The sequence below is a fragment of the Gymnodraco acuticeps genome, unplaced genomic scaffold, assembly GCF_902827175.1.
Source record: "Gymnodraco acuticeps unplaced genomic scaffold, fGymAcu1.1, whole genome shotgun sequence".
NCBI classification, from domain to species: domain Eukaryota; kingdom Metazoa; phylum Chordata; class Actinopteri; order Perciformes; family Bathydraconidae; genus Gymnodraco; species Gymnodraco acuticeps.
The window spans coordinates 718,385-736,773 of NW_022989974.1; the positions used below are offsets into that span (position 1 = coordinate 718,385).

Here is an 18,389-nt window from a genome sequence, read left to right on the forward strand (position 1 = left end):
TTAATGAGCTTTGCATTTCTGTACAATACAGATACAAATAAAAACCAGATAGAGAATGGTTCAATGAGCGGGGAAATAGACTTTAGACTTTACCTTAGAGTAAAATATTAAACCCTCTCTGTAAACTTCAATGTCAAGCCTGAGAAGTTAAATCAGTAACCAAAATCATGTTTAATAAAGTACAATTCTCTTTCCATTTGCATGAAGAGGTTAAAATAGCTTGTACATAGCTTGTGTGTACATCCTTCCTGCATTTAAGAGAAGCGTCATTGCCAAAACTGAACAGAATCTTAAGTGACAAATCATGAAAAACCACATGATTATTCTCGTTATGAGTCTTAATGAATGGTCTAAATATTGCCACATATTCAGCCTTCTTATTCTGTCACACTGACGCTCAAACACCTACAGCTGTTCAACTAGCAATCACACAAGACAAAGAAAAGCAGCAGTTCACAAATGCAATGATGATGTCTGGCCTTGAATGATTTACGCAGTGAAAGGGAGAGTTATATGTTGAGCAATTCATCTGGTCCAGATGTTCTGAAACAATACTGTAATTACAGTTTACTCCTTAGGGTGCCATACAACACAACAGCTGTAACTTTGTCAAGCCCCTGAGAGTTATTAATTCAAATGTAAGGTCATTTTATTGCCATGCAGTCATTTGATTGAAATGGATTGCCTTATATACCAAGGATTTTTATCATTGAATGAGCCCTATGAATAGTATTATATTCAGTCAGCGTTCAGATTCAATATACCCAAGGTATTCTGTAAACAGTACGTTCAACCATCATCTTCTGACTTTACCTGATCTTATCGTCTCCTGTTTTAATACTGTTGTCAGCTCAAAGCTTCTAGATACAATACCATAACAAGTCATATTGATACGCTGAAGCTTACATAGCCCATGAAGATAATCAGTTTTTTATATGAATAGTTTTCCATTATACTTTATATAACGCAAATGTCTAAAATGCATTATAAACATTTCTCTATAATCTTCTTTTACTTTTACATAATGCTATTTAACAATAACCATTTCCTATAATAAAGCATTTTATAATGCTTCATAATTGTTGCTCACTGACATTTAATTGTGCAAGGCTCACAGAGTAGTATAATTACATAGTTGTAATACAATGCATTATTTTCATTACGCATTATAATCAGTTATTATGCAATACAATGTCTTTATTCCTACTTTGTCATTATGTGCTTTAAGTGAACTAATACAGGCATATATCATTCATATATACATAAATACATAACAAGCTTGTTGTCAGTTATTGTAAGGGGTTATTGTATGCTTTATGTTAGTAATAAAAAATAGAATTAACTTAAAAACGTCAGCGATTAACCAGCAAATATGACAAAGATGATACTTGAAGTCATTATAAAATGCTTTATCATGCATTTTGCCTACTGGTATAAATCATTGTAAATATGAGTGCTTATTTTAAGTATACAGTGCTATAAGCAGATTGAATACATTGTAATCATGTTTAAAACGCATTACAGAACGTTTTATTTATTACCAAAGGCATGTTACTTTATTTGTGAATGACATAATTGATATAGAGGAGTAGTTTTTCAAAATGTCCCAGTAATCACATTACTATCATGACATGAATCTTAAAATGACATGATTTTGATGACATGCATATTGAATATTAATCTGAAGTTGTCCATAAAGCAAAGCCAAGCATTAAGTGACTTGCACTGCATGACAGCTCAGGGAAGAATCTTGTCACCACCAGGACATAATGTATAATTGTATTTAGTTAATGTTGAGAAGTCTGCTTAGCATTCAGCTGCATTCAACTCAGCATGTAGCATTCATACAAGGCTGATGCCACATATGGGATGATTTGCAGCCACAGTGTTAGCGTTATTTGAAAATGTCTCTTCCATGCAAAGGTAAAATGCAAAGTGTCTGACTAAATGCAAGAGATAAAAGAGAGGCAATCAGGGTGGGCCCAGAAGGAATATTACTCAGACAACTGATGAAATGGTAATAACAGTAGGAGAGTGCCATATTCTGTTCTGTTATTGTCTACAATTTGCTTCAAGGCAGAGAATCTCCAATGTTTCCCATCATTACTATACGCAAAGTTCTCTCCACAGGAGTACTCAGTTTAGAGAGACAAACAAAAAAGCATGATGTAAATACTCTCAGCAGTGAAGAAGCCCCTCTTCTCTCTCCCCTTTCTCCCCATGATTAGCATTTCAAACAGTCCTTGTTTTTGCATCAGAGCTTCATGCCATCACAGCCTCGGCCTGTCCAACCAGTGGAGTCGAAAAGCAGCCTTTCCGTGTGTGTGTAGTTGTGTGAGGGCGTGCTTGGGAGAGTGCCTCTTCTTGGTAAGAAGTAGTCCAAAGGGACCTGCCCTCTTTACAGAGCTCGGAGTAAAAGCATTGTTTACAAATGCTAATCATAAATATCTCAGTATTTGTGGTCTCCTGCTTTGATCGACAGAGACAGTCACAAGCATCAAACTGGATTCACATTCTGCCTCCTGAAAATCCACAAAATCTCTCTTTAAGTGTCTGCCAGCAGGTCCATCCAAACTTTAATTGAGTGCATCACAATGTGTCCAGCATATCAAGCACTGAAACAATGATACAGACGATTGCAGTTGCTGTCTGTTTGGACTGGGAAAAGGCGCTGCGACATTTTATCTCAAGTCAGATGCTAATAGATTGTCCGCTCCGTGGGATTAACCCGACCAAAATTGTGTTTAAAGCAAAAGGGAAATAAAAAATAATGAGATCCTGCGGTTTAAAGCTCATCTAATTAAATCTATATTGTTCTTTGCTCTATCTGACGGGGCGTTCACTGTCCTCAGAGTCCAGTGTTAGTTAGGGTGATGCAACAGGTCGGGACAGGCTTCAAATGATTAGATTGGGCTCCTGTCTTGCTACCGCGCCACCTAAAAACAAAAACATATTAAAGTACAAAGTTTCAACAACTCGTTCATTTCAACCTCAATATACTTTAAACTAAATTAAGCTGAGGGATATGATAAAATGTCAATTTCATTTAGCATATAAAGTAATTAGCTCCACCGTTACCAGCTGCAACACTAACGTGATTAACATATTAATGCGTCAATATCTATAATTACTTTATATATTGTAAATTATTCAGAAATTCAGCAATATTGTGTGTCTTTCCTCAAGTATATAATGATGTTCATACTTTTGCCCTCGTACGTAATTCAATATTTGGATGCAAGACCTTTACGTGTATCTACACTGAGCCCTTCTTCCCTGTTCTAACCCTTTCTGTTCAGTAGCATAATCTGATGCACCGCATGACTACTGGGCATCCTTTGATCCCTGGCCGCATGCTGCCAGAGCTAACTTTCCACTGTTTCACTGTAAAATGTTCCCCCCAGGATTCATACACATAAAACAGTTCAATAAAAAGGCAATTTATAAGAAAATGCATTTCCAAACACAGTGGGGTTTCCTTTGGCCGTCAGATTTAATTACATGGGTTTTACTGTTTAGTATTAGTTTACAGCTTATTTCCTGTTTGTCCTCTTGGCCCCATCATTCACACGATTATAGAATTAGGGTTTCTGAGCCAACTGTGCCTGGCAGAGAGCAAGACGGTTGATATGGCCAATGGGAGCAGTTATTATGCCTGATTGTGGAATCTTTCGGGCATTAAAGGAGAGCTTACTAAATAAAGCTTTATGATGAGCATTCACAAGTCTGTCGGCCCTGTTTTGCACAAGAGTGTTGCAATAAGAAAGGAGAAGATTTGCCATAAAACTGAGTTTTAGCGTCTATAAATACCACGCCTTAAACTAAATCCATTTTGTGTTATTTCTTCCGTACAGTGTTGTGGCCACTGTGACTCAGAGCGAGGCTGGCCTTACCTTTGTGGTCTTTACTTTGTTCCCAGAGATGCATGACCATCCAGTGAGGTCTGGGAGAGCCCAGCACTCTTCCCCATCTAGACAAGGCTCCATTTTACACCACCACTTCTGACGAACGATGGAGGCTGGAGAGAATCACACCACAGCCGAAGGTCACTTTAAAGAAAGGACTTCAAAATACACTTGTTTGGTAAAAACATAGACTGCAGGGGAAAAATACATCTCAATCAGATGTCAACTTCTCAAAAGCCCCTTAATCAGTGGACTCTGCTGAAACTGACTGTACTCTTAACAATAATATATTCATGTCATGCCAGAGTATTTCAGGTTGAGAGAGGAAGAAGAGGGTCCCAGTAATATTACCTTCAACACAAGAGGGCAGAGCTCTTGTTGTCCCTGCCACCTGTCCTGGGAAGCACGAGCACTTGACTGTTTGAGAGCGTTCCTCAATTTTGTTCTTGTTGCAGCAACGATGAGCAGCAACCACTTCACAAGTCCCTGTCCTCTCCTGCGATGACCCTGAAGAAGAGAATTTAGAGGAAAAGGTGACCATTTTTCATACTTTACTTTACATGTAAGTAGAGGCAACTTGAGTGACTTCAGCCGGAACAAATGACATTATTATACTCACGTTTTCTTTGCTTAGATAGTTGTTACATTTAAATAAATATGGTTACACTCGTTCAGATTGTCAGATAAGCAAAGCAGTACTTCAACCCCAGTGTTGATGTTTCTAAAGCCACAGCGCCACCAAGTGGATGAACAAGCATCAGCACTCATGTCACACTAAAACCTATATAAAATGTAAAAACATTTTAGCAGCCATCGGCATGTTTGGATACCTAATTGAATTTGATAGTTTTGGATTGCCTAACTAAAGAGAAACTACAAAAATAAACCACATGAACAGAAATATCTGTCCAAAATCTACTGCATTACTTTACCAAAAAAAGAAAGGTCCCCTAAAAGGTCTTAACTTTAACTTGTGATGGAGCACTTCCACATTATTTTATGGGTATTTTTTGCAACAACTTAGGTATGTAGCCAATCAAATCCCTTTACAGGGCCTTTACATTCATTTTCTTATCTGTCTTACCGGGATCTGTCTAAACATCAACAACGACACCCTCCATATTGACTTCTGTGTCTAATGACAAGGTTTCAGGTTACGTTGCTTGAACTAAGTTCTCTACTAGGCGACCACGGTGGTGACCAGGAGCCATAATGAGACCCTCAGGGGGTGAGACAGGTCTGGTTGGGTCTGACACTCACTTGTCTGTCCTCGGGAGCTTTGGTTGCCAGTGGACACAAGCTGGCTGCAGAGGCTTACCACACAAAGGAGCAGGAGGCTCCAGTGTAACGGTCGTGGCAATATGCTCAGCTTCATCTCGCCTGCACAGAGAAAGAGGTTCATGCACACTCAATCAGAATTAGACCAATATGTGGGACCATTAAGTCAATTAATATGGCTTTTTAAATGCTTCTCATATCTCCCGACTACTGATATGTGATTCATTCAATCATTGCATATTTGCTCAATCATGACTCTCACATCACTGGGCCAAGCCAAGGCAAATTAAAGAAATGCCAATAAAAGGCCGATCCGAGGCAGATGAGAGTAGCTTGCACTCATGTCTGACTCATATTATCCCTTCAGCTGAAAACAGCTCTGTATTCAAAGCTAAACTCTCCCTCCAGAACAAGTTGTATTCCACATGAGTCACAGAACAACTGGGACATTGACTTTGAAGCAGCAATAATGAATGCAGGACAAAGATGACAGAGTAAAACATCACTGCTCACTCAATTTGCTTGAGGAATTTATTTCACCACTTAACACCAGTTATATATTGGCTATAGCTTAGAGTTGCAGGTAAATATTATTGGTGTCCATATCAATAACTCTGCAGAAAGGCAATTTGAAACTAACAAAACAAATATTTGATTTACAATCATGTGACACAAATGATTGCGCTTAAGGAGCTGGAACCAGCAAAATGTCAAGAATTTTGCTTGAAATAATAACGATTATTCGAGCTTGATAATAGTATGCCATTCATTTTTTTGTCAATAATATGTGTTTCATGTTATACATTATATTGTTATGATATACATTTATTATCTTATCCTCATAAATAAAACCTTTATTCATAGTTCTGTCAGTAGCCTACATTCACGTCTTACATACACTACTAAAATCATCATCAAACAAAGTTACTCTGCCAGCCTTTTAACATTTTAGAACATCAGATATATCAAAAATAAACACAGGGCCTGTTGACATTTTCCAGACTATTGGCAGTGATTGCTATTCATTTTAAAAATATGAAACTACTTACCTCTGTTCAGGTTATTGATATGCATGATAAACCACTGCTGGAGCCTCCATCGGTTTCTGGGTTTGCATCATGCATGGGCTACTCTATAAAACTATCGTTTCGGGAAGGATGCAAAAGTTTAGTGTAAATATGATCCTCCATTTTCAGAAATGTTCTTTCCCAATTCAGAGTACGACGGAGGCTAAATAACGCCCCAGCTGATACAGCCAACACGTCGGTTCATAGAAACCCTGCAGCTTCACACCTCAGCTGCTCTACCTGCAGAAACTACTCTCACAAACAGAATGTGAAGTGACAGATATGTTGTTCTGTGAACACAGCGGTATCCCTCCGAGCCTGGCAGCTTTAACCGTCGGGAAAATTAAAACGTAATCAAGACAGAGAAACCATCTGTCCCCCGGACAATGTGCGGCCACTTTCATTAGCGCCGTAAGAAGCTTAAAGTGCGGATCGACATCCTGTCACAAAGCGGACAGAGGGAGAAACGGAGAGGCCGAGTAATCTTCTCACGAGATATGTCATGCCTTCGCCTTAAGATAACATTTGAAAAACATCTTTTTTATTATTAGTATTTGGCTGTCATTTTGCCAAACAGCAAAAATGAGATTACACACCCTGCTTGTTTGGTTCAGGCTCCCGGAATGACATTTTAATTGTGCAAACCCACTAATGAAGCAAATCACACCACAAGTAAATATAACACTGAGGTATCATTGTTTTTTTAATTAAGTCTCACTAGAAAAGTAGATTAATTGTTCATAAAATAGTTTTAATTGCTAAGCGACTCATATTAGAAGATTGAAACTGTCATTTAAGATTTATAAATTCAATATAACAAGGATATTATTATTTGTTTTTTTGTTCTTTACTTAAGACTTCCTATGTTTAGTTGCTTTTTTGATACATTAAAGATAACCAGTGAAGCATCCTTTCAATTCTGTTGCTGCCATAACAAGTGAATTTCCCTGGATAAATAAAGGTCCATCTTATCTTATCCTCATTGCTTCTAAGTAAACAGATGTTACCAAACAATCTGGCGAAAGAGGCAACCTTTATAACCGCAATAATACAACTTTATTAGAGATTTGTGCACATTATTATTCTCATTAGATTGACAAAGAAATAGCTACAACAGAAGTCAAAACAGCACATACTGTACATCAACAAGGAAACAACATTACAAATAGAAAAATAAATCAGTTAGGATCGGTAAGGATTTCATATTCAATCCTGGAGGTCAGACCTCAGTCAATGTTTACATCGTGGTATCAAATGTGCTGCTGCAACATCACAGAAACCCAGTGTTTGCATTCGGATGCAGTCACTTTGACATCAGTGCTGACTGAGTGTTCAGGTGGTGAAATTGAGCTTGAAGAGAACCGTTTGGGGCGTGGTGACATCTGCCACCGCCAGCTCCTGTCCATCAGACAGGCCTAGCTCTGCATCAGGAGAGACAAATCATTGTATATGATATGTTTCAAAGATAGTCAGAAGCTACAACTCACTTAGGAGGACTGACAGGGAATAATTCAGGTTACCTTTCAAAGTCTTGCAGAGGTTTGGCCTGGTACGTTCCTCGATGGATTTAACAGACTGGAATACAAATGTTTTCGTAGTTTAATTGTGGTTTATAATGAAATGTAGCTGACAAAACATCAAGCAGCATTCTCAGGTACTCATTTATGTATATTACCTGCAAATACAGCGTCTTATTCTTCCCTTCAAGAGTTGTGGTGATAGCCGGAGATTTCATTTGTCTGTAAAGAATGAACGTTTAATCAGTCAGTGTAGTATATAGTGTAGTATAGTGTTTTATTCCAAATACTTACAGAGAGGCATTTTCTGTTAGGTACTCTAAAACCTCCTGTAATTTGGCCGAAGGAGGGAACTGGAGATCCTGAGGCACCTGGCTGCAGGCTGAACAGTTTTCCTGCCGATCAAATATGATTATTATTCTCCGTACATAGTGAATACAACGATTGCTGACAACATGGTCACTGGTGGTTTCGGTTATTGAGACATCAACAAACCTTTCGTTCAGCTTCAAAAGTGTAGGTGTACAGTCCGTCCACATCATTGAAGACCAGGTAATTATTTAAATGAATATATGCGCTAAAAAATAAAATCTGAGGTTAAGGGGTGTTCATTTGACCAATCAACTGGGCTGAAAGATTAAATTCTGCTTCTTACCTTGTAGCAATTTTAAAAACTTCAGTGGCACAGGCAGCTATGGAGAAAAACAAACAAAATTAAAGAGGCCTTATTATGCTTTTTGTAAAATAGTGACGTAACTATGTAACACTAGCGCTTCTATTGGCTTGCGAGATCTCTAAGCGGTTGACCAATCTCAACAGAGCCGGCCAGCTAAGTCAGAGCAGACTGGACTCTGGTTTCAGACAGAGGGTAAAAAGAGGGAAAAAAGCACTTTTTCAACATTAAAGCATGTAAATATGTCAGGCACAGAATACTAATATAAACCTGAACATGAGCATCAAAGGGCCACTTTCAGTTGTGTGAACTGTGCAATTGTTTTGGTACAATATATATTGAATGTCTTCTCCAAAAATAAATGTCCACAACTGTAACTAGATACAGCAGGCCCGTCAAATAATGACTTCTTCACATGTCAAAAAAAAATGTTTGCACAAGCAAAACAGTAAGGACTAAATTGAACCGTGTAACTTTCTTTAATGCACTATTTAATTAACTTAAATGTAACTTAAATAGTACCTTATATAACTACAAGGAATAGTTTGATTGATGCATAGATATAAGAAGCGTGTTTTATGTCTGCATCAATTTACAACAACGTTTCAGCTAGCTTGACAGTAATAGTATCCGTAACTACAGGGGGCTTAGCCAACGGCCTACTTATTTTGAAATTGCAGCAAAGATACGTCAACAATGTTTTCATATATTTCCTTTCTGTCAACATGTCTGAACAGCAAGCCTAAAAAATATCAGAGTGTCATACCAGCGATGACGGCATTAGTTGATGCCACAGCAGGAATTATCCTCTTCACAACTCCTGTGGCACAAAAACAGTCACACGTTTAATTCCAGCACACAGTTATACATACTTGTGAACTCGAGAGTAGTCAATTTGAATGAAACACATTATCAGGGAAAAACTGGCTAATGTATTACATTAGCATTGAATAAATTATTGTCTTTTAATTTACAAGTTCACCTTGAGTGAGTCGGTATGTCACTCCTGTAATGTTGAACTCTGCAGCTCTTTCTTGGGCTCTTTCAAACACCCACGCGATGTGCTCTGGATTGTCTCCATCTAAGCTGGTATCTGGTTGAGGTAAAGACCCTTGTAGTTAGCGTAAGTTGTGATGTAATTGTAATCATTTGCACAGATCGAAAGTTAAGTAACTTGATTAGATTTGTTAAAAACAGGTAAGAACCTCCAAATGGCTTTTCTTTCGGCCACCGTAAGATTCTGGCATATTCAATGCAATGTTCTGGTAGCCGAGGCATTGACGCGATAGTGCACATGGGGAAGTTAATCTGTGGAGAGAAAGACATTTAAGTCAAGCACAAATGCATTTATAGGAGCAGTAGAAGCCAATTTTCTGCTCTACACAGTGAAATCAAACAGCTACAATATTAAAACTATAAAGTTACATGAGGAAGTACAATTCTTACTGTTTTTATAGTTTATTTTCTGTGTTTTGATAAGATCAGAAGTGCTAAATAGTCACTGCTGTGCTGGTGGTAGCTATGAATACTTCCCCCCCCCCAAAACTAACAGCTGTTGCTGCAGATGGAAATGTTAAATATCTCCTCCTGTGCACCACAGATGCTGTCTCCCCCCAAAAGACAAGTTCAACAACAGATCTTATGATTCAAATAACAGAAGAATTGTTTTTTCTCTAATCATACAAATATTTTGATGTGAAACTCGAAGACGAATAGTGACCTGTGGCGGGTACAGCCCCAGTGTGCAGTCGATGCATGCGGTCATGCCGGGCAGAATGACCCGGGCGTTTCCTTTAAAGCCCTCCGTTCCTCCGTCTATCAGGGGGATGATGGAGCTGGGGTCCAGGACTCCGTCTTCATAGCTCAGGAGGGATATCTGGAGACGGTAACGTCAATCATTGCCAGTGCTGGGGAGTGCTGAACTACATGTAATTCAAATTTTAAATATAGTTTGATAGCATGCATAATTGCTACATTTTCAAAGTAACATCTCCCTCACTGATCTAACTCACCACTAGTTACACTAATGCCCTCCTAATATGCAGAGGTATATTAAGGTTAAATATTTTGCCTACCAGCATCCCGTTCATCCAGCGTCTGGCTATGATGGAGTCCAGTCCACAGACGATGATGTGAAACTCTGGGAAAAGATGAGCATTTTAAACCTTTCAAACTTCCTCTGTAAACTAAACTGAAGTATAGATTGTGTAAGAAAAGCACTCACGCCTGTAGAAAGACTCGTCAAAGTCTTGGATCTTCTTAAAGTGACTGCATGTTATTTATAAGGAAAAAATACCACAGTCGAGATATTTTGTACACTGCAAACTATATCTGATATGTTTTTCAGCTGTGAAAACTGTGGATGGAAAGGATACGGGACAACTCTACATCCAGGGATACGACTGTTGATGAAGTCGGCAGCCACTTCTGCCTTTGGTCGACCAACATCTTTGGGCCTAATTGGATGCAAAAAACTATTATTAATTACAGGACATTTGAGACGCTTAATGTCATTTGATTTCAATTGATTAAATCTCTCAGCTGCAGATGCAAAGGACATGGTATTTTTCATTTATTTTCAATCGAGGGCTATAAGCTAATCATATCATGTACTCTTCATTATTAAAACTATTAAATCATTTTATTATTTTTTTACCACACAATGCATTTCTTAAATAATACACTACTGTGAAAACTGTAATATTGAGGAAAATAGAAGTGAAGCCTACCTGAAAAGAAACTGCCTGTTGAGGTTGGACAAATCAATCGTGTCCATGTCAACCACATGAATCAGACGAAACCCAGAGAGGCCCTAAAGCACAACAAGATTTAGAAAGCAAATACATTTTATTTCTCAGCTTGCACTTCAGAAGTAAGTCTATTTAACATAAATTAAAGGTATTTCCTACCAGATTTTTGAGGAGTTCACACCCAAGTCCTCCTGCACCAATGACAAGAATCTTGCATGTCTCCAACAAGAACTGTAGAGACTGAGATAAAAGAAACACCGCAATAATAAAGAAATGAAAATATACTGCGATTTGAAATATCCCAGTCACTAGACAATGTAAATATATAAGCTTTCTCACTCTAAACTGTTTCATTTTAAGATGTGAAAATACATATTTTTGTTATTATGATCTTTTGCTATGAAAGTATTTCGGTTACCTCAGTGCTTGGCTCAAAGTCAGGATGGGTGAACGGTCCAGGTCGCTCCAAAAACTTCCTCACATGATTCCACCGGCCATCCCAGTCGCAACCAGCGTCCCCGTGTCCTCCAACTACAGCCATTCTGGACACACAACACACTGAGATATACTGACCTTGCACCATAACTTAGATCAGTACATGTCTGCCTACTTATTCCTCTAAAAATGCCATTACACAAATTTGTAAGGATGTGTGAAGGCGGCTGTGAAAGAAAGCAGTTGGCAGCATTTAAAACTGCTATTTTGTGGATAGTGTGGTTATTTAAATGAAGACAACTTTAATCTTTTGAGATTATACAACCTAGATGTTTTGACTGTCTGGTTGGATAGTGGTTCCCAAAATGTTAGTCAGCACCACCACAAGGCATTGAGAGGCCACAAGATTGTATCCTACATAGGAAATAGTAATACATACTTCTGCAAACAAACAGCACCATTTGTTTGGCACCTATTTAATCTTTTATTCAATATTCTTGGGGTCCCTAAATCATATTCCAGAAAATGTGTGTGGGGAAAGCCGCCCTTCATTAAGATATGACTAACTGACGATAATGCAGTGAGTTTATTAAGAAATCCCATTTCCCTGAGAATCCTCATTAACAGGTGTCCCATTTCCACAATACATACCAATTGAATGCAATATGAACTATACTTGCATTTAAAAATAAGAAATCAATATAGTATATATAGGATTATACCAACAGGAACATTGTAAATACCTGACTTGTCACACATGAATATGCATATTTGGACTGCCATTATCATTATGAACTTGATGCTTCATACACACTTTCAGTAGCTGCTCCATTTGTACTGTGTACATTGCATTGTGGGCCATGTTTGTATCACATGTTGTAATGTTATGTTTACTTGTTTGAGTTTGCTTTGCACTCTACATACTCAAAACCTGTTTAGGATTAGTATTTAGTATGAAGTTCGTACAAAGTTTTAGTTGGATTGTTATTCCGGATGTGCCTTGTAAGGAGGATGCAGGATTGGTGCAGTGCAGGGTGTCTGCGTTATGTTTGGTATTGTGAATGGATACGCTGTGTAAACGAAGACATTTTACAAACAACCAGCTGGGTTTCTAAGGCTGTCCCTTGCAGAAATGTTTTATTTTACATGTCTCCTGGCCCAGCAGTCGCGGCTCAAACCTGCTGCCAGTCAGAGACCTTTATTTAGCATTCGTCACTAACTTCTCAGTCACGTCCTCTATTCGCCTTCTTTTCTTCTCCCTGCAAGAACAGAGTAAAACAGGGTTCAAACATGCCGGGTTAACGACAAACGGCGCGGGTTAAACTACGATTAAATTATGTTTTTAGTCCATTGAGACTTACGGCTCCTCGGCATCCGCCATACTTTCACGGTCCCATGTCCTCGATTGTGTCTGCCATGTTTCCGAGGGTCAAACATGCACACTCTGCGCAAAGGACCCAAAGGCCATATGGAGCAATGTATTCTTCTACTCGAACCCAACTAACTGATCTTTAAATGTGTCCATGTTTAAGGTAAAGGTCTCGTGTCAGATTATATATTGAGTTCACAAGGTGAATCAAATATGTTATTTATTTTTTTAATATAAAAAGTGTGCTAGATTTTGCCATAAAAATACTGATACAACTAAGTGATTTAATAAGAAAAAAAAGAGAACAAAACAACTTAAATATTGTATGTATTAACAAAAGGCGTGGTTACATTTAAGAATTTAAATACATTTAAATATCAACAATTTTCCTAAAAATTAACCTGTATGTATCTGTATATTTTAGTATTCCGTTTGTTTTAATTTAATTTGTCTGAATAAACAAGCTTGCTATTGTTCATCCCCTACGTTCATGTTAAAATAACTGAAAATAAGTTAAATGTTTTTTTTAACAAATAAACCTGTATTAGTGTTCTTTTAAATGTATTAATTGTATTTGTCTAAATAAACAACTCCGGCTATTGTTTCTTAAATCCCTATATCATAATTCTTATTTTTAAATGTTATTTGTACACTGTAATCATCAAGGAAATCTTTGCATTGATTGGTGCAGCTGCGCATTCTAGAACGCAAGTGTAAAACGCTTGAGACTTTAGCTCTCGTGAGATTTCGAGCGAGAGTACGGCTTGTTGTTAAGACGGTGATCAGCTGGCCTGTCAAACTATTACGCAGCTAGCTCCTGTGGGTATGTTTTTGTAGTCGCTTCACTACACGTTGAAGACATGGCAGCCAAAATGGAGCTTGCACCCCTCAGACAGTGGGTAGATTTCTACCCCGGGACGGACCGGTTCGCCAAACCCGAGTTTGGAGATGTAACGAAGTGGAACAACAGAGTGATCAGTAATCTGATGTACTACCAGACCAATTATTTCGCGGCGGCTGTGGTGGTTTTCCTCATTGTAGGGTAAGTCATGGTAGCATGCTAACGGGGCTAGCTAGCATCTATGGTTGGGTGTTTAATTACTAGCCTGCATACCTTCTACCCACCACACCCATGACCACTCATGCTATTTCTGTAACTATTGTATTGTTGAGGCGATCTTTGTGGCACATCCATTTAAAGCCTATTTTATATTTCTTCTTCTAGGCCTATAGCAAATGTTCTTTTTAAATGTCCACATATTATTCAGTAGCATCAACTATCAGTTAAATAATAACTTTTGAGCTAACGTTAGATGTTTGCAAGTGATCACCCTTAGTCTCTGTAGTCTGTATATTAAAATACATTTTACTTATCGGGGTTTTAAGTTTGTTTGAGAAACTGTGATGTTATCTTGGATCTCCTACCGTCAGTTATCAATTCAAGAATTTCTTTATTTTCTGTGCGTCTTTCAAGCTGGTTTGGTAATGGTCTTTGAATAGATCATGATGTATTGATTAGTATAGGCCTTAATGCAGGCATATGCCCTCTTTTGGTTCATACCAGCTGTCAGGATGTTAGAAATTGTTATTGTTACCACTAGGTTGTGCTATTAAAACAATGCCAACACCTTCATGTACAATATGCCACTTTCCTGTTACAATATTCAGGTTCCTGAACCCATTTGGCATGTTTCTGGGAGGAGCTGTGGTGTCTCTGGTCTTCATGGGCTCAGTGTGGGCCGGAGAGAACCAGGCCATGGTGAAGAACTTCAAGAAGAAGAACCCCTCGGTGTTTGTCGTCTGTGTAATGGTCACCAGCTACTTCCTGCTGTCGCTGTGTGGAGGCGTCCTGGTCTTCATGTTTGGCATCACCTTCCCCTTGCTGTGTAAGTCACGTTGTTTACTTTAAAAGAAATGCTCTCAGAGAGCCCTCCTTATCATGCAGTGCACTACATTCACTTTCCCACATTTTATATAAATATGAAATATATGCTCTATTTAGTGTCCTTATAAATTCCCATGGTGCAAGTTTGCTGAGTTGTCTAGGAGATGGCTTTTAATTGTTACCATATGAATATGGAATTTTGGTCATGTGACAACACAACAATTCTGTTTCCAAGATCAATATTGAGCAAGTGTGACGTTGTTCATTAAGAAAAAAGTGTTTGCCATTGTTGCCACATCCTCTACTGTAGCTGCTTGACCTGGGAAATAAAAGACACGTACACAACAAAATATAACATGGAAACTGTTTTCTTTAGGTTCCCACACACTCCCTCTTGTGGTTTTAGGGCATGGCTCTTGTACAATTTAGATGTATTCACACACACATTCCTTTCTCTCCTTCTGTATGCTCTGTGATTTTGATACAAAAGATCTGCTAACTTTAAGGCATCAAATAAATTCCCTGCTTGACACCTGTTATTTTACAAGCAATTCACGTCACAACACATTCATTTAACAGATGTGACACAGATATGAATTCACTCTAGTGCGCATCATTATAGATTTAGTGCTTGGCCTAACCTGATTAAAATGATAACCTTCGTTCCATACGGTATATCCAAAACAGTCATTGGCTAATGTTAAAGGTCCCATGTCATGCTTTTCCGGTTATTACCCGTCCCCTTGTGTGTTATGAAGGTTTTTCTGCATGTAAACGGTCTGCAGAGTCACAAACCCTCAAAGTACACCCTGTAGCGAGTAAAACTCTAACACAGAAAATACCTGTCTGTGCTGCCCCAGAACGCCTCGTTGGACATTTCTCTTTTTCTTCCTGGTACTAAGTGACGTTACGACGACCCAAATGGACCCATTGGTCTATCTGTGGAGCTCCTCACACACTCTTTTGGGGGGGGGGGGTTGATGGTGGAGCCTCGCAGTGCGGCGAAACTGTGGTGCGCTTACACTGTAGGTGCGCCGCGTTTGGGGGTGCGATGCGGGTGCTAGTGGAGCCTCGCAGATTGGGCTGCTGCAGCCCTCTCAGCACCCCTTCCCGCGTCCATTCGCGATGTCTCGCAGGAAACCACACCAGTAAGCCAGCTCGCACTGTCAGCTCCTCGTAGCAGCGAGCTGACCAATCAGAGCACACTGGGCTCACAGGGAGGGGGGGGCAGGACCTCCAACAAGGCATTTAGGGCAGAGAGTGAAATTCAGTGAATACACATACTATACAGAGATGCTGTATGAGAAAACCAATGTGAGTTTGGAAAATTGCACAATGTAAATCTATTCTAGTAGACCTCAACAATGGAATTATGATCAGTAGAAATGGCCATGACATGGGACCTTTAAACTGTTAGGGAAGATGGTGACTCACACAGGGATGAGTAACAGAGGTTTTCCTGTGGGTGAACAAGTTTTTCCAAGCACTCTCTCATTCTGACTCACTGTAGGGATTGAACAGCATGTACAGTGTTACTGACAGGCATTCACTCATGACACAGATTGCAAAATAAAGTCAGCATTACACATCGAGCTGTACTGTCGTTCAGATGAATGATTGTGGGTTTGCTTCAGCCTGCTAAACACATTTTGAGTCAGGCAGTCAGCAGGGTGGTTTAGTAAATGGATTGGTTGGATCATTAGAGCAAATGTAGCCGCTCCAACATCATGGCCGATAGGGGAAACGGTTTGATCGCTTCCCAGGAGGCCTGCCTGCTGCGGCTTGTGTTGAGGGGTTGCTATGGGTTGTTGATTTGCACACAACTACATTTACTTGCTGATGTCATGCGTTCAGTATCTGCCTGCCATGGGAATAAAAGACACTTTGATCCCTTCTCCTGCTTTAGTTGCAACAGTATCACATTTTTAGTTTTCCTGTTTTCCTTAGCTGTATTCCAGTTAAAAATCTGATATTAAGGTTGAGACACTGAAATGTATATCTAAAACCTCACATGTTGTTGTTTTTTTAAATGTAGTAATTCTGATCCATGCCTCTCTGAGACTGCGCAACATGAAGAACAAAATGGAGAACAGGATTGAGGGTGTTGGGCTGAAGAAGACCCCCATGGGCATCATCATGGATCTCCTGGATCAGCAGGAGGAGAAAATGAACAAGATTCAGGATTTCCTTGAAAGCAAAATGAAAGATTAAGGCTATAATGAAACGTGTGCCAAGGGGAGTCGGTATCATACAGCATGGATTAAAACTTCCTTAGCATAGTCCCATGTGTGGAGTTTTTTTTTACCCTGTAAACATGTCATGTTACCGATTGTGGCATTCCCATATTTTATATCCATTTTGGTTTACTTAATTCTCTTATACTTTACTCACAGATAGATGGTAACATTATAACATGATTTGCACAATCACAGCGTGGATTGGATGTTGAAAGACAATGGGCACCAAAAAAAGTTACCAAAGTTCATTCATTTGTCAAAAAAATGTTCCTAAAACACATCATTATCCTTGTCCACAACGCACTTTGTTCCACATGACGACTGACTTTGTACTTCAGAAAATGAAGCAGAACGTCTGAACACAATGTCTAGTGTCAATTGTGTTTGTTTGTTAAAAGAATCGGATGCTTGCAGTTTGCTACCTCAAAACAAGCATGTTTGATTCACCCAGTGAACTGTTAAATGCTTATTAAACAGCAATAACTCCCATTGTGTCACTCCAGGAGCTGAATACTGATATGAGACCGGTTTGTAGACAGAATTATGTGGTCATGGAAATTTAAATATTCCTAATCTCAAAAGATGTGTGTACACACTTCTTGACCTTGCAGGCTGGCCTGAGTGTTCTGATCAAAGCTATGCAATATTGAAAAATGAATGGCAAGTGCAGCTTTATTGTTTGTATATTATGTCATGATGTGTACATGCTTGTTGTTTCTGATGCGTCTTTATTTCCATGATATGGCATGTGGAAATATATAAAATGGCTACAGGATACAATCATATTAAATTAATAAAATTGCCCTATTTTCCCCATTTCCTGTTAGAATGAAATCCATTTTCGGTTTGAAAAAGTAGGAATTCCAAATTCAGTGTGTCATCTGTAATGTTAAGTGTTTGTTTTATACTGAAAGTATGAGCTGTTGCTTTTATACATATGCAGATTAACTGTTTGTGTGTGGTACTTTCACAGATGGTAGTTCAGAAAGATTGTTTGTTACATGATGCTAAATTATGTGTTCTGTTTTTATGCAACGGTTTCATTCTTGACAGTGGTGATTAATTCACAGAACTTGACTTAAAACATGGCAGTCCTATATAGAAATAAAGATGACCTGATTTATGTTGCATTCTTGTCCCTATTCATTCTAAAATATAGAAATATATTTAACATCAAACGCAGTTGTTTTGGCCTTATTTGGGTTACATCTCTGTGAGAAACAAAGTGATTGTAGAATATTACTGAAATTAAAAGCTTATTTATGACCCTAAT

The 18,389-nt window shown here is 38.7% G+C and overlaps 3 protein-coding genes across 6 annotated transcripts; 1 reads left to right on the forward strand and 2 right to left on the reverse strand.

Annotated features, from left to right (window-relative positions):
- Positions 1 to 1,989: 1,989 nt before the first annotated feature.
- On the reverse strand, positions 1,990 to 6,639 carry LOC117543087 (chemokine-like protein TAFA-2). Its single transcript, XM_034211145.1, has 5 exons — positions 6,233 to 6,639; positions 5,166 to 5,285; positions 4,257 to 4,412; positions 3,894 to 4,018; positions 1,990 to 2,936 (listed from the first exon to the last, which is right to left on the reverse strand). The coding sequence occupies exons 1-5, from the start codon at positions 6,255 to 6,257 to the stop codon at positions 2,925 to 2,927; spliced, it is 438 nt and encodes a 145-aa protein (XP_034067036.1). The 5' UTR covers positions 6,258 to 6,639; the 3' UTR covers positions 1,990 to 2,924.
- Positions 6,640 to 7,287: 648 nt separating this feature from the next.
- On the reverse strand, positions 7,288 to 13,092 carry LOC117543134 (NEDD8-activating enzyme E1 catalytic subunit-like). Of its 4 annotated transcripts, none has more exons than XM_034211227.1 (18): positions 12,987 to 13,092; positions 12,846 to 12,884; positions 11,609 to 11,732; positions 11,350 to 11,430; positions 11,170 to 11,252; positions 10,816 to 10,896; positions 10,665 to 10,708; positions 10,516 to 10,580; positions 10,161 to 10,316; positions 9,646 to 9,748; positions 9,423 to 9,533; positions 9,207 to 9,260; positions 8,423 to 8,459; positions 8,263 to 8,344; positions 8,062 to 8,162; positions 7,926 to 7,989; positions 7,771 to 7,825; positions 7,288 to 7,671 (listed from the first exon to the last, which is right to left on the reverse strand). In XM_034211227.1, the coding sequence occupies exons 1-18, from the start codon at positions 13,004 to 13,006 to the stop codon at positions 7,583 to 7,585; spliced, it is 1,389 nt and encodes a 462-aa protein (XP_034067118.1). In that variant the 5' UTR covers positions 13,007 to 13,092; the 3' UTR covers positions 7,288 to 7,582. The 4 variants fall into 4 exon arrangements, with proteins under 4 accessions (XP_034067118.1, XP_034067119.1, XP_034067120.1 ...); XM_034211228.1 differs by having other exon boundaries at positions 12,822 to 12,884; positions 12,987 to 13,003; XM_034211229.1 differs by lacking the exon at positions 12,987 to 13,092 and having other exon boundaries at positions 12,772 to 12,881.
- A 668-nt stretch (positions 13,093 to 13,760) lies between these two features.
- LOC117543126 (PRA1 family protein 3-like) lies at positions 13,761 to 18,243 on the forward strand. Its single transcript, XM_034211214.1, has 3 exons — positions 13,761 to 14,036; positions 14,663 to 14,880; positions 16,915 to 18,243. The coding sequence occupies exons 1-3, from the start codon at positions 13,855 to 13,857 to the stop codon at positions 17,088 to 17,090; spliced, it is 576 nt and encodes a 191-aa protein (XP_034067105.1). The 5' UTR covers positions 13,761 to 13,854; the 3' UTR covers positions 17,091 to 18,243.
- The last annotated feature ends 146 nt before the right edge of the window (positions 18,244 to 18,389 follow it).

Coding starts and splice junctions, on each gene's coding strand:
- LOC117543087 (XM_034211145.1), bottom strand. CDS start 6,257: ATGCATATCAATAACCTGAACAGAG. Junction 5,286..6,232: donor TATCAATAACCTGAACAGAG/GTAAGTAGTTTC, acceptor TTCTCTGTGCAG/GCGAGATGAAGCTGAGCATA. Junction 4,413..5,165: donor AAGCTCCCGAGGACAGACAA/GTGAGTGTCAGA, acceptor TCTCTTCTTCAG/GGTCATCGCAGGAGAGGACA.
- LOC117543134 (XM_034211227.1), bottom strand. CDS start 13,006: ATGGCGGATGCCGAGGAGCC. Junction 11,431..11,608: donor ACTTTGAGCCAAGCACTGAG/GTAACCGAAATA, acceptor CTTTTATCTCAG/TCTCTACAGTTCTTGTTGGA. Junction 10,317..10,515: donor GCTGGATGAACGGGATGCTG/GTAGGCAAAATA, acceptor TACCGTCTCCAG/ATATCCCTCCTGAGCTATGA.
- LOC117543126 (XM_034211214.1), top strand. CDS start 13,855: ATGGCAGCCAAAATGGAGCTTGCACCCCTCAGACAGTGGGTAGATTTC. Junction 14,037..14,662: donor GTGGTTTTCCTCATTGTAGG/GTAAGTCATGGT, acceptor TACAATATTCAG/GTTCCTGAACCCATTTGGCA. Junction 14,881..16,914: donor CATCACCTTCCCCTTGCTGT/GTAAGTCACGTT, acceptor TTTTAAATGTAG/TAATTCTGATCCATGCCTCT.